The 15171-nt window shown below is 47.2% G+C and overlaps 1 protein-coding gene across 1 annotated transcript in view; it reads right to left on the bottom strand.

The window, feature by feature from the left end:
- Positions 1 to 15171, bottom strand: part of LOC139056253 (uncharacterized) — a 642331-nt gene that overhangs the window by 56243 nt on the left and 570917 nt on the right. The window contains exons 6-7 of the mRNA XM_070534328.1: positions 14786 to 15037; positions 12539 to 13054 (exon numbers count right to left, since the gene is read on the bottom strand). Coding sequence (XP_070390429.1) covers positions 12539 to 13054; positions 14786 to 15037 — 768 coding nt within the window. The remainder of the gene's footprint in view (positions 1 to 12538; positions 13055 to 14785; positions 15038 to 15171) is intronic.

Below are 15171 nucleotides of genomic sequence, written 5' to 3'. Positions count from 1 at the left end.
AGCACGTAGTCGCTGGCCATTTAAGACCCGCGTGCACTAACAGATATAAATCTGCGCGACGACATTGTCCCGTTGTTCGTCCGGTCATTCGCTGCCCTCTCCATTGCTCGCGATCCCATCGACACAAAGCCAAGGGGCTCTTGCACACTTACGTGGGCCACACCAAGGGAGAAGTGTCGAGCGAGCGGGGCAAAAGCGATCGTCCTCCCGACCGGCTCGCAATGGAGCGTGTTCGAGGAGACGGGATGAAAGAGGGGGGGGTGGATGGGGGCAGGCAAGTTGGAAGAGAGACGTGATAACGGCGGCAAACTGCGCTGTCGAGAGAATCCCCCTCTTCTCCAGGACGCCAACACTCTTGCCGGAAGACAAACGTACGCTGACGCGGAGCAAGGGAGAGCGGCGGGCCAATGCCTCGATCTTCGTAAGGCGTGGCTGAGCTATGCGCACCGGTTTTGTTGGTTTTATGCGCGAAACGTGTGTTTGCATCATCATCATCACCATCGTCGTCGTCGTGGTCGTCGTCGTCGATATCATCATAATCATCATCATCGTCATCATCGATATCCTTATCAATATCATCATCATCATTATCATAATCAGAAGCAGCAAAACCCCCACCGTCATCATCACCGTCATCACCCATTCCCGTTCTCTGCGCTATGTGCGAACGAACGATGTTGCTCACTGATGAGAGCGCTGGAATTTGTTCGCCGCGACACCCCAACCTCCTCCTCCCCCCTCTCCGATGTGCCAGTTTCGAATAACGCTTGCTGTAATGCTTGTATAACACTGCAGGAAGCTACCGCTTCGCTCATAGGCTGGCAATGCAGACTAATACAAAATCTCACTGGGAGACTCCATCCAAGGAAACTCGGCGCTGCGTTTACAAGCCAGCAACGAAAAGGTTGCACCAGATAGCAAGAACCAAGGCACGGAGAAAAAAAAAAGAAGGAACCCGGCTCTTCTGCAAGAACACGCGGAGAGTTTGATAGAAAATGGATGTTGACGTTGGATTTTTGAGACGCTTTCGGCAAACTCTCGTCGGAAGCAGGCTCTGGGAGGCATTCCAATCATTCCCGTGAGGGAGAGGGAGATTGTGTTCAGACGTCTCTAACTTTCAAGGTTTGAAGCAACTCGTCGAGAAGCAGAGGCCTCGCTCCCCCGATCTTGCCCTCACCTCCCCCTCCCCCTCCCCCCCCCCTTTTTTTTTCGTCGAGGCTCTTTGGTTTCTTGCGGCCGTGTCCACCACGTGACATACACTGCTTGTAGTCTAGTTGAAGAAAAGAAGATTGAAGAAGGATCAAAGAACGCCTACCTCGCCGCATTTATATATATATAAGAAATAAAAACAGCAGTTTGAAGGGAAAGAAATTGGACATTTTCAGTGGTCAACGACAAGCAGGCGAGGGTTGGAGACGTTCTTAGATAGTCTCTCTAAAGAAATTCGCGCGTCGCACCTGGGAGCTTCGCACGTAAACAGAACGCGTAAGCGAAGTGTACGAAGAGTTAAGGAAGATGGAACAAAAATCAGAAATATTAGACCAAGAATAGTAAAGTTGCAAGGACAGGATCAATAAACGTGTCGGGGAATCGTGGTGGCGATACTTTTTTTTGAAGCAGTGTTTCGCTTTGTATATTTATTGTGTTCCCTAACATAACTTTAAAAGCTCTTCGCTTGAATTTGGAATTTTCTGCTTAACATTTCTTTTGATGTCACGAGCCGATTCTTCGTACTCGATAAATAAAGACATATACAAAGGGCAAGAATGACACAAAGAAACGGTATAGATAGATAGATAGATAGATAGATAGATAGATAGATAGATAGATAGATAGATAGATAGATAGATAGATAGATAGATAGATAGATAGATAGATAGATAGATAGATATAAACGAATTTAAATGGCAGGAAAAGTTAGTAAAACAAAAAGAAAATGTCATCATCGCTCTGTGAATTTCGTTTACTTAATAGTTTCACGCTGTTTTCTCTCAGATGTGACGAAAAATGCACCGTCAGCGTCATTGGCGAGCCACACAAGTACTGTGAACTCCTGCAAAAATTAATTTGTCGGCACATGGGAGGTTTATTGACATTTATTTATTTTGTATATCAAGCGCTTACGGCAAATTTTTAAACAGTTCACACTTCATACAAGTGATACGTCATGCCGTACGGTCTTATAACAAAACATAAGAAAATAGGCCACCTACAGGCCTCCTGTGAATTTATGGTTTTGCAGTTTCGAAAAACAGTCACGAATAGACTGTCACATCACGAAAATTATCAATCTGTCCTACAGAAGCATTGAAGTAGAACACTAAATCAGTTTATAGACATAAATTATTCTTCAAAAGCTATACTGTGTTTCATTTCGGGGCGAGAAGTCCATTGCTAGAAGGAAAAAAAAAAGAAGCAGGGACGCGCTTAATTTCTTTTCAAATTTCGCTCCAAAACTCCATTGCCGCTACGTCAGTGTCACCTCACGTGCGTCAAAGTACTTCCTTATATTCGGGTCCCTGTGGTGTAGTAAATCTTATCAAACTTTCTAAGTTCTGTTTACGGCTTCATCAGGTTACGGCGTAGTCTGCGTTTATCGATAAAAAAATGGACAATTCCTTTGCCAGCTCCTCTCCCAGAAAGCCCTCTCCCGTCTCCGACCACCCTTGTCCTGCGTCACCAGGACCAATCTAATACCTTCGGTGCACCACTCCAACTAAACCTTTCCGCCATTTCATTAGTTTCTTTCGTGCCCAATGTTGTTAGCTTCGAAGAACCACCAGTTTGCTGCTCGACACCTTCACGTGATCTAACTCCACTTGTTCCTTTTAATTTCAGTTTCAGTCTCTTACAGTGTTCATTCGTTATGTTTACACAGAAGAAAGGAAATCCACAGGGAAGCAATGGAATCTAGTACTGTTAGGCCATGAGCTGATGCAGTCTACGTGGATGTACTTGCTGTGTCGGGATAAAGGCTAGCTGCATGAACGGTTTAATGAGCTTACATGAGCATGCTTCCTGGTATTCAATGGACAAGCTGAGAAGCACGTGAAAAGTTTAGCCAGCTTTCGGCAAGCAGATATAATGCGACGGCATTAGCAGTGTGAGTTGGTGCTGCTACATGATGAGCTGGAACCGTTTCCCCCGAATATATACTCTACCTCACTGATTTTGTGCAATGCGCCGAAGGCCATGGCTCGTGACAGTCAGTCAATGAAGACGAAACCGGCAGCTTGTTAACCACAGACGGGAGGAGAGCTCACCCTTTGAGCGCTAGTAGACTTTCCGTGAAGATTCTGTTGTTTCGCCGGCATCGTGCGGAAGGGTGATGGACAAAGGAGCAACCCTGTTCTCGTTTCTCGTACGCTGACGCGAACCCTAGAGTAGGTTGCACTGTATGTAACTAGTGAGACAGGTCTTTAACTGGAACGCCTCTTGTGCGTGTGTGTGCCTCCGTGTGCGCGCATTTTTTTTCGTTTTCCTATCTGTCCTCTTTCTAACCCCTATCCCCCATCCCCAGTGTAGGTATAGCAAACCGGAGACTGATATATGGTTAACCTCCCTGCCTTTCCTCTTTATCTCTCTCTTCTAGTGAGACCGAATATGGAAGCTGAGATGAAGCAACATTACTCTCAGAGAAAAAAAAAACACACGCAGATGCGCAATATCGAAACATACGCATAGGAATGAAAAAAATATATATATCGGCAGAGACACTTAAGACTGCTTCTTATGTGTGGGAATGCTAAAGCATTATAGTCGCTTTGGTGAAATGTTTCCGATTGATGATTTCGACGTGCATTAAGGTTCGTTCTGGTGATTCTGGGTGTGTGTTTACGTGTGCGTTGGCCACAGACCGGAAACAGCCGGACCGTATTGCTGCAGAACGATGAATTTAATTTCAAGCTATGCTATCATCTATGTCTAATGCTACGTACGTAAGGTAGGTAATAGCAAGACGCGTGGGAGGAAGCGCGCTCATTTTGTACGCTCGTGACGTTGCGTCGCTTCCGCCCCTCCCCCTCCCCCCAAATTGCTGCGCCATCACGTGCCCTATGACGCACTCACTATAGAACACACCTTTAGCCAGCCAGATGACTGCGACGTGACGTGTGCAACGACGCACGCACTAGGCACGCCTTTAGTCAGTAAGCGTGCTCGCCTCGCATCTCCGAGGCCCTGTTTTGATTCCCACCTCGCCCGAAATGTAAAATAACTTTTTTTCTTCAAGGCCATTAATTCGCCTTGTTTACAGGAACCTCCCTGAGAAATTCGACGGCAATCCGAGAATTTTTGGCATGTTTTTTACTCCTTGCATCGTCGGCCATTTTTGATGCCATCACTCGGTCACGCCGCCGACCACGAGGTCGGATTTTCGCGTAATGAAACATATAATAGTTTCATTAAAAAAGAAAGATGTACGCATAGATGGGGAGTTTGATCAGGCCGCTATGCTAGAGCTCTGCAAACCTTAGCAAACTACGAGCGCTTCCAAGACCGTTTGTCCTCGGTTGTTTGATTCAGAGTGTGGGCTCGGTTATAGAAAACGAAGTGCGACACTGGGTGATGGAAAGTGATCTCCTCCATGGAGAATTTCTTTAACAACCTGAAGTAGGTCAGCACACGTGCACCTTTCAGGTTCAAATACTATCAATCGAAATTTTCTAAGATAATTTATAAGTGCATACTGGTTCGGCTAAGTGTATAAGAAAATGAATTCCTATGAGACCGTATAGTTGTATAGACTATGCATCGACAGCAAGCGGGTGATTCTGCAGATAGCTTTTTTTTTGTATAGTCCGGTTAATGCAATTTCTCCATTACCTAAGAGTTCGACGACCCGCAAAACATGTCGCGGCAGCTACGCAAGACATTTATTTATACAGTCACTTGCAAGGGTTATAGACGTTCGCTGCGAAGTCTACAGATTGTAGACTGGAATCGCAAGCTGTTACGGTCTCAAATTTCTTGTCAACTAACCATTATAGACTCTCTTAACGCCACCCGCCGTGGTTGCTCAGTGGCTATGGTGTTAGGCTGCTGAGCACCAAGTCGCGGGATTGAATCCCGGCCACGGCGGTCACATTTCGATGGGGGCGAAATGTGAAAACACCCGTGTACTTAGATTTAGGTGCACGTCAAAGAACCCCAGGTGGTCGAAATTTCTGGAGTCCTCCACTACGGCGCGCCTCATAATCAGAAAGTGGTTTTGGCACGTAAAACCCTATAATTTAATTAATTAATTTGATTCTCTTAACGCCACCCATACGAAAATACATGGACCACGAAATAGAAAAGGAAATATATCTGCTTGGGACTTTTCTCCCTAGAATGCAGTTAAATATTAGGTAGACAAAATGACAAGTGTATGAGGACGCCACGCAAGCTACAATAAATGTACATGCATTCCAGAGACTACACGAATTTTCTTTCATAAGTTCACTGTCGTCCACGTGCAGGAGAGACGGCGCACGCGTCGCGTATGGCGGCCTATCGAAGCTGACGCCGGCCTGGTTATGCGACCGGGTCCTGTCGTCGCGCCATCTCGCGCGGAGAGGCGCAGCCTCGTTGTAGCACCTTCGCAAGCCGGCAGTCAGTGGCAGCTGTTGGAAGCGAAATCGGGGCCCAGCCCATTGCGCTAGCGCACGTAGTGTTACCAGGACGCTCGAAAATGAGAAATGTGGAGATGCCGAGGGACACGCGGCGTGAGATTTTCCGGAGGCGAGATGGGAAAATGCGATGCGTAACTCATGGCCGGACGACGGGGGCGACAATGAGGCAAAGAGGGAGAGTGCAGTAGCCCGGTGTCCTGGTGAAATATGGCGTGAATTTACACATCCCGACTCTCCTTGCGTTCTTATATCTTTCTCTCGATCTTATTTCTCTTTCCCGGCGATCCTATACTTCCCTCCAACCATCTCGTCGTTTCGACCCTTGGCTCCTCTGCCGATTTCCGTGTCTTCTATCATTTCGCACTGAGCGGTGATCGACTGCCAGAATGTGCGATTTAGGGTGTCGGCTTAGTTGCATAACACGGTTATGTGACAATGCGCTGCTGCGCACTCGCCCTTTCACTTTTACCCATACAGTGACGACATGTAAACGAAGTCCAGTGAAATGCGAACTGGTCGCATAATATCATCGTCGGAATGCATGACAGTAAGAATGCGTCAGGTTATCTAACCGACGAGCACGGAGCAAGGAGAATTCCTTATGTAAAGTGTAAAGGCGTATGAAGGATAGATAGATAGATAGATAGATAGATAGATAGATAGATAGATAGATAGATAGATAGATAGATAGATAGATAGATAGATAGATAGATAGATAGATAGATAGATAGATAGATAGATAGATAGATAGATAGATAGATAGATAGATAGATAGATAGATAGATAGATAGATAGATAGATAGATAGATAGATAGATAGTAGGGGGGGGCGGGTCAGACGCAGTCAGTTCCTTGCACATTCCTCGACGATGATTACACAAAAAGAGGTGATTGCTGCATCAAAAGAGACAGAAGCCATCGCGAACGGTTCATTGGGCTATAAACTGATTACGAAACGAGTGTCCCGTTGCAGCTCGTGGAGCCGTTGAGAAAAAGCGAGCGACAGATATTAGAGTAACCTGCGAGGACTTATCAGAGCATTCCTTACACTAGTACATGTTGTCTTCCAATTCGATATAATTGAATTCGCTCCGTAAAATGAAATACGTTCTAACTTAACAGTATTTGAGTATTTTTGTTGAGCTCTCCTAATAAATTTCTTCCTGTGTTTAGGGTAAATATCGTAACCAACTTCTAAATAAAGCTATATTGATTACACTCGATATGTTCTATTTTGTTTTATTTAGGTGTCTGTTAAACCAAATACTGTAGTTTGTTTGTGAAGTGAACAACTAGAGTGTGGTAAACTTAGCAACAATAATTATCCGCACTTTGACAGTTTTGCTGCAATACTGCTTTTAACGCAATTTCGCATGTTTTCCTTCTACGTTGGAGTAATTTTGGCTCACATTCTGACCTGCAGGTATAGGGAGCATGAAATAGTCCAAAGCTTGATGTGGTTGTAGCAGGTGATATACGCAGGTACAGCAAACGACGCTGCAGAGAACATATCAGAAGTGACAAGACGTCAGGCACTGCGCGACACATCCAAGTATCCGCTTTACCTGTATGCGAATATAGCTCCAGCTCCTATGACCGCTTGTGATTGACTCAGAGATGAACGCTTGGTAGTGTGTTGCCTGCCAGTGCAGAGTGAGAACTCTCTTTCCTCGCACGTTTGAATCCCCTTTCCCCGCTGCAGGGTAACATACCGGGGTCAGCCTGGTTAACCTCCTTGCCTTTCCCTTGTCACTTCACTCTCTCTCTCTCCCTCTCTCTCCCTGTCTATAGCGATGCTCAGAGCGACTTCACTGACTCGGTTAGCTGTTGCAGCTTATCCCGAAATTAAGACTAAATGGCTCGCGCATACGACATCTGACTGACTACACTTATGTAAGTGGCGAAGATGTTCACAAAAGCCAATGAAAGATAATGACGAAACAAACAATACCAATTTCGTTAAATATTCGTGAAAAAAATTACCGCTTTGTTCTATAAGGACCAAGTCTGTTAACATTTGTCTCGTGGTTGAGTGTCGGCCGGCTAAACTCGCAGGTTCAAAACGATGCTGCCACCGATCACTCGCCAGCTATTCAAAAGGGCATAGGCGTGCCCCGGCACGACGGTCTGCTTTAATTAAAACTTAGTCGTCCTGGGAAAGTAGCCTGTGGCATGCAAATGCAGCCGAACTCTGTGGGCACAACAAAATCTAAAAAGAAAAAGAGTTCTTGGCCGCTCCCCCATTGTAAAGTATTTTACACCCGTAGAAGTAAACAAGGGTGTAAACCTGTCTATAACTCACACCCTTACATTAAAAAAAAAGGTGTAACGATGAGATTAATAGATTAATTCACACCTTCGTTCTCATTTGCGGGTGTAACTTATTTTACAGTGTGGGAGCGGCGATTTTCGTGTGGCGCCCTGATGCATCTATTAGGTAGGGGTGCCCTCTGGTAGGGAAGAAACACTCGTTTCCAAGCGTTGCCTTCCCGTAATGGCCGAGCATCAGGTCGGGAGTGCGGGTCGCTGGGCCCGAAGTTCACCAAGGAAGAGTGGGACGCCCTCCTGCGAAGTCCCGTCTTTGAGGATCAAATCCTGGCCGTCCAGCGCGCCCGCGATCGGGCCGGCAGACTAGATCTGTCAGTCACATCGTGGGATTAGCCAGGTGCGCGTTTTATCGCGCTTTGCTGGACCAAATAAAAGTTTATTCACTCACTCACTAAGGTCGGGAGCGCGCTTGTACCTATTTTACTGGCAGATACGGCAGCGCAACCTTGGCTCCCTCAGCCGCACCGGATGCCCAGTTTTGCGAGCACTAGAATATCCAAAACTACTTCCTAATGAAAGCATTTCTGCTGTTTAAAGTGTCCCCGTGAATCTTCCAACGTGCACTCAGTGCTCCCCTTTTTCCCTTCTTTCCACTTTCTATTTCCCCCTTTCTTTTACCCCTAGTGTAGGGTAGCAAACCGGGCGCTCGTCTGATTGACCTCCCTGCCTTTCCTCTCCTTGCTTTGTCTTTCTCTTCTGCTGTTTAAATTTTCCCGACTAATGCTGGCGATGGCCTAAACCTTCCTCTCGGCGGTGGATCAAATGGTCACTGAGTGGAAGTAGCTCTGTCCGGCTATTACATTTAACCGGCTGGCAAACATTGTAACTGAAACAATTAAGTGCGCGCTGCATGCACTGTGAAGAAAACAATCGCAATCGAAGTGTTTCAAACGGCTGTAAGAAATGAAGCGAACACGGGGTAGTCGCATTCAGGCAGACACTTACGGAAGCCAAAAGCAAACAAAAAAGGGTGGTATACAAGTCTCACGCACTCGCTGCATATTTTTGTGGTCAGGGCTGAGACGACATCGGCGCATATAAAAACCTTTCAAATTTCGAAACAATCAGTGACCGTCCGAAAGAGAGCAGTGGGTTCGCGGTTGTATTAAGCGTAACACGTTGGCGCAGTATCTGCTAGGGAAGAGAGAGAAACCTATGAATGAAACATGGCCTGAGTGGCGCTGGCTGACATTCCCAGGGTTACGAACACGCATGAAATACCCAAGAATGTGGACGTTTAAACGTACGCACCATAGCCCAATTGGTAGTGCATCGCACTCATAATTCGTCGGTTTGAAGGCTCGTAATTCGAAGGTCGTGGGTTCAGCTTCCACCGGGGACAAGTTTTTTTTTCTTTCATCCACTTTCATTTCTGTTTAATTTATACTTCCGATATTTCAGTTAAAACTAGAAATCTATTCCCATATGCTTTCCTTGGCTTCACTATGTATGTGGCTTCATATGGTTGCGCTCTTGGTGGACGACAACCACACATAGCCATCCTCATTGTAAGCCCGAGTACCAGCATAGTCAAGTTTTGTTGGGCTTGGTTCTGTTCGTTAAGACGAAGCCTGTAACAAATTTAGAAGAGCTGAACTGAAGCGCAACTTTCGATTTGGTAGCGACGAGCACGCAGTTCTTCCTGCACGCGGTGGAGAACACGCTCGGCGCCCAGCTGGACGGTCGCTATCTTCACCGATCCCTCAGACGCCAGACCCTCGGAGCCTCACGCGAGAACAGATGCACCTGTAAGAGCTTGTTGGCATTTACAGCAAAGAAGTATGGGTGCGATTGAGGCCACATCAACCCTCTAACCGCGAAAATGAGAGATAGAGCCCAACAGTTGTTGACGTTATTACAGGAATGACGTGATTGAAGGCCGAGATTTGCTGCAGTGAGCACTTAGGGCGAATTTGTTGTTTTATTGCGTAATCCCGCAGCAAACACAGCTGGCCGCTGGTATATTTGCAGCGACAGTACAGATGGCTGTACGTATAAGGCGAGTCGTTATATGTAGGGTGTCCTGTTTGGAGCGATTCGGCGAGACTGCAACAGTAGCAGCCAACACGATCAGCAGAGCTCGGCAAATTTCACTAAGAAAGAATCGCTTTGAAAAGAGAAAAAACACTGGCGACTTTTGTTTTACGCTGGTGCGTTCGTGCACTTTTGTATTTTCACGTTACAAAATTTGTCGCGGTGACCCGTTGCAGTTTATGACGTGTGCCGTGAAATATGACCGAAAGACACAAAACGCCACTGTAAGCTTGAGGCTTCCACGGACGTCCGACCACGGAGACGAGTTAAGTGCCACTATCAGTTTTTTTTTGTTCATATGGTTGCGTCTTTGGAGGTACTTTGCTTTCGATCTGCCTTGAAGCAAGCGAATTCATTAACTTAGCGCGTTGCCTTAGCCATGATAGAGCACTTTCGGAGTGAGGGAAATCAGACGAAACCAGCGGGAACTTGAGGAAAGAACAGAAAAGGAAGTGCGTCGCTTTGGAAACATTTGCCGCTTTTCCTACAGAAAAAGTCTTCCTTCAGTACGAGGATCTTGTGAACGTTCTGCATTACTTGTAAGTAGATAGTTCGAGCTCGTTGGGGAAGGCTAAGAGAAACCCATGAAATAGTGATTCTGCGCAGGAGCCTAAATATGTTCTAGCTCAGGGTACCAGATGTGGTTCGCAGAATGAAGCTCATAGAGTCATTAATGAGGATAATAAACGTTGACCCACACTCGTAATTAATAGTGGGCTAAAACCAGACGAGACAAGTTCACAACGTTTCGCTTCGCATGTTTTCTCGTCTAATCCTATTTTTCCGTTGTTTGCTCTTACAGTTACATTTGCTGTCGCCTTTGCCTGGTAAACCGTCGCGCTCAATGCTGTCACTAAGAGAATTACTTCCCCTTCTTCAAGCACGATCAAAGGGGCTTGTTCCCTAAAACCCTTTAGGCTTAAGCGCGTTAGTGTACCTCCGGGAGCAGAACCAAATTAACGGTGCATGCGGGTAATCTACGACAGGGTATCGTCGACTCAAGCGTTATCGACCAGCAAGCCCTAATTTTCATTGAAGGGAGTCGGAAGGCGTTTCCTTTGCTTAGTTTATCGACGGCTCCTCAGGGGACACGGCGTCGAGAGCAAGCAAAAAAGCAGGTGCTCTACGAGAGGATAACGTATCCTTCTTACACGCGGCTAATCCATTTCTAGTCCAACGCGAACAAGTAGGTACTTGGAAAATGGGGATTTGCGTTATTGGATATGTACGTTGCCAATCCAGGACAAAAGCCCGGCTTTTCAATAGAGAAAAAGGGTACACGCGACCATCCATTGTTTTTAGCATACTTTCTTTAAGAACACTGGCCGATATCGTTTCTCGTTCACTGCGCATGCTTGAAGAGCTTAAAGGAAGCGCGATTCTCGTGAGAAGGGAAGCATTATAAGGCCTGCACTGTCATGTTGGCGGCGAGGTGGATCTACTCTTTCTCTGTTGCTCTTTTTTCTATAGTGAATCAGCTTCTGCATATGTTTGGAAGCAAACTGGCTTTTCAAGCTGCACGCTTTGAAAAAGAAATCAATGCACAATAATAAAATTAATTATAGTTGTGTCAAATGCCAGGTCTATATTACGGGAAACAGCCCCACGTAGCCACTGGTCCTAGTACAGAGGCTAACGGTTGCGTGGGCAGCAGCTTTCGTATATTTAGTCAATCTTTGTATAGCTCGGTATGCGCAACGACACAGCTTGCCGATAACGCTTTGAAATACTTCAGAATCGCGATTTTTGAATAAAGATCTTTGGGAGTGTGCAGCATGTCAGCACTCTATTTTGCGAGCCCTATGACAAAGTACGTGCTAATACAATCAGCTGCACTTCGAACGATTGTGATTCACTTTGTATTTTACTGAATGGCACAAGACTGAACAGAAGTGGCACGTGAACATTGCGTCTAGCCGAGTGTCACGGTAAACACCTGCGTCACACTGCTGACAGCGTTTATCGTTCACCCGCGGCTGTTCTGCTTCTCAGCTTTCTCACAGCGACTGCTACTCGAAATTTTTTTTCTATTATCCCTCAAGTGAACAAATAAGAACCGCGGGAAGCAGACGAAAATTGTGCACTGCGTTGGCATGATACGGCACCACGCTGTCTGCACACGGTGCTCAGATTTGAACGTCTTCCATATCCGTATTGCACACAGTGCAAATGTGTACGCAGTGCACCAGTGCTTTCACGTAGGAAATGGCTGACACCGCAACGGTGATCCCGTGACTATATTGGCTATTGCGTTCAGCTGCACAAGGCCGTCGGTTCAACCCTCAGCTACCGATTGTTGCGATTCAGAACAACATTCATTTGGGCTAGATGGTGCATACTTGAATTAGGAAGTGGTTCGTGATCGCTCGTGATCGTATTAGTTGGCGCTCTTCCTTCCTAGTTCATGCAGATTGCGAAAAAGAGGGAAATATTTGTACCCACTGACAATATACGGAATAGCCACGTGAGGCGCAAGATATAGTACGATTTCATAATCACAGCCGGCCGGAGATGCTAGGGTACTGAGCGTGCTGAACGGGGAGGCAAAACGATCGCGATACGCACTGCAAATTGGAGCTGGGCGTAACCAGGTCCCCAATAGTGGTGAGCGTGAGCGTGGACCAGTAGAGGGAGGCCAGGTACTTTCGTCCCAGCGCCTTCCACTCGGGCGAGTCCGGCTTGTGGTAGGTCCAGTCACCGTCGTAGTTCTCGAACTCGGACAGCATGTAGTAAAAGCAGCCGAACCAGTGGGACAGCAGCAGCAGTATGTGTATGAGGTTGACGACACGCCACAGGTTCGGGTAGATGGTGCGCGACTCAACCATGTAGTAGAAGCGGTAGCAGCGGTACACCTTGATGAAGCGCGGGAAGCGTAGCAGCGGCGCTATGCCGATCTGGAACTGGAGCAGGTCGAGCGGCGTGAGCGCGAGCAGGTCCATGAGGAACGGCTTGGAGCGCACGTAGTGGCCCGCCAGCTTGCGGGCCTCGCACACCATGAGCCCCTGCTCCAGGTAGCCGGTGCGGAACTGCACCACTATGTCCAGCAGGTACACCAAGTCGGCGAAGCTGTCAGCCACGAACCTGCGGGAACATGTGTGCCCACGCGCGCGTGCCGAAGCGTGTTACAAGTGAGCTCAGTGCTGCGGGTTTGTTCTATGGGCACTGCCACCATCACAGCCTCGATACTCACTCACTCACTCACTCACTCACTCACTCACTCACTCACTCACTCACTCACTCACTCACTCACTCACTCACTCACTCACTCACTCACTCACTCACTCACTCACTCACTCACTCACTCACTCACTCACTCACTCACTCACTCACTCACTCACTCACTCACTCACTCACTCACTCACTCACTCACTCACTCACTCACTCACTCACTCACTCACTCACTCACTCACTCACTCACTCACTCACTCACTCACTCACTCACTCACTCACTCACTCACTCACTCACTCACTCACTCACTCACTCACTCACTCACTCACTCACTCACTCACTCACTCACTCACTCACTCACTCACTCACTCACTCACTCACTCACTCACTCACTCACTCACTCACTCACTCAAATAATTAAATAATCAATCAATCAATCAATCAGACATAGAAAGTAGGAATTGAAGGAAGATTACGGCGAAGCTGAGGCCAAATCCACAATGTTTTCTTTTCTAGATAGAACTCTCTGTGATCAGTTGACTTTAAGTTCGCTATCATTAATAGCTGGCGACACTACAAACCGTTCTTGTGCATTGAGTTCGTTGTGCATTAGGCCTTTGCAAAGCGTTCAGGTGGCTGTATTCATTGCCTGTTCAACACCAAAACCTAACACGAAGATTTTGTTAAATCCACTTCTCTGCATTAATACACTCCATGTGGCGAAGCCACATAAAGAAATGTAGGAGCATTCGTTTGGTGGTTTTGAGGAAACGAGAGCGGATGAACGCGGTGGGCAAAAGCTTCAACAAGATATCAACTCCGACCATTTGGTGTAGCATAGTTCATATATTGTGGGAATAACGTTCAGGCGAAACACAAGCAAAAAGACACACGCATTAAGCTGACTAGCAACGTTATAGCGTTTTTGACTTGGAATTTATTGAGCCGCAAAATCCTTCATTTGTTGCTTTTATTGCAACTGCAATTATATATAAATTCCGGGTGAATATTGGCCATTGGCGTATCCGTCGTCATGAGGTTCCGTATAAAGTCCAAATAGGATAAAGTCCCATCAAAGAGCCATGCGGCATATGCTGTAGGAGCGAGGGAAAGTGTGTATGGGTGAGCCGAAAGGAAGGGTGGCTTGATGCACGCCCAATGTTTGAGGTCATGTGATGTCAACACAGGACGGGGGGAGGGGGGTAGAGGGTACGAGAGAAGAGGAATGGGGCGTACGGTGATAAAACCTGAAACCATGCTTGATAAGTTAATCAGTAAGCGAAAGTTTACTTCCCTTTGTATCGCCGATTACACGACGAACTTGGTGCAGTTGTATAATGCTTTGCTATCACTATCTATCCTTGACCCTTCGGGCGAAACAGCGACTGTTTATTTCTTTATTATTATAATGTTTTTGAAGCGGTACAGCTTTTTAAAGCGAGAGACAATAAACTCATACGGTTGCCAGTCAGCGCAAGGTGCGTATTTTAGTTTAGCTTGCGCTTCCTCTAAGCGCTGGTGCTACGATAACAGTACTTGAGAAGAAACAAAGCCGTTTCTACGCTCTTCTCGCCGTGCATGAACGACGGACATGAGTTCACGGAGGCCTCGCGGTGCTACGCTTGACCCACACGAGCACGTACCAGAGATGCACGGAGGAGGTCTGCAGCTCGGTGAACGTCTGTCGCAGGATGAGCGCCCAGGCGTTGTACAGCACGCACCAGGTGAGGATCCAGAGCCAGACGAAGAGCGCGTTCTCGTCCGGGTTGATGACGCCCAGCAGGAGGCGCTCGCAGTTGGGCTTGGAGAAGAAGCGCGGCCGCGACTCGCCCGCCGGCGATGTCGCCGAGTCGCTGCCCCCCGTGCGGGGCTCGTTGATGTGGCGCGTCGAGAATCTGCGCCGCCAGACGACACCGCTCGGTGGTCACGTGCGGTGAAATCAGCGGTGACACCGCCAACCACCCGCTGTGCTGTTACGCGTTTCTCTTTCTCTCTTATGCCTTCCCGAGTGGCCCCGCGCACTGCTACG

This window comes from Dermacentor albipictus, chromosome 2 (assembly GCF_038994185.2).
Source record: "Dermacentor albipictus isolate Rhodes 1998 colony chromosome 2, USDA_Dalb.pri_finalv2, whole genome shotgun sequence".
NCBI classification, from domain to species: domain Eukaryota; kingdom Metazoa; phylum Arthropoda; class Arachnida; order Ixodida; family Ixodidae; genus Dermacentor; species Dermacentor albipictus.
This window is presented reverse-complemented; position numbering and strand designations above follow the sequence as displayed.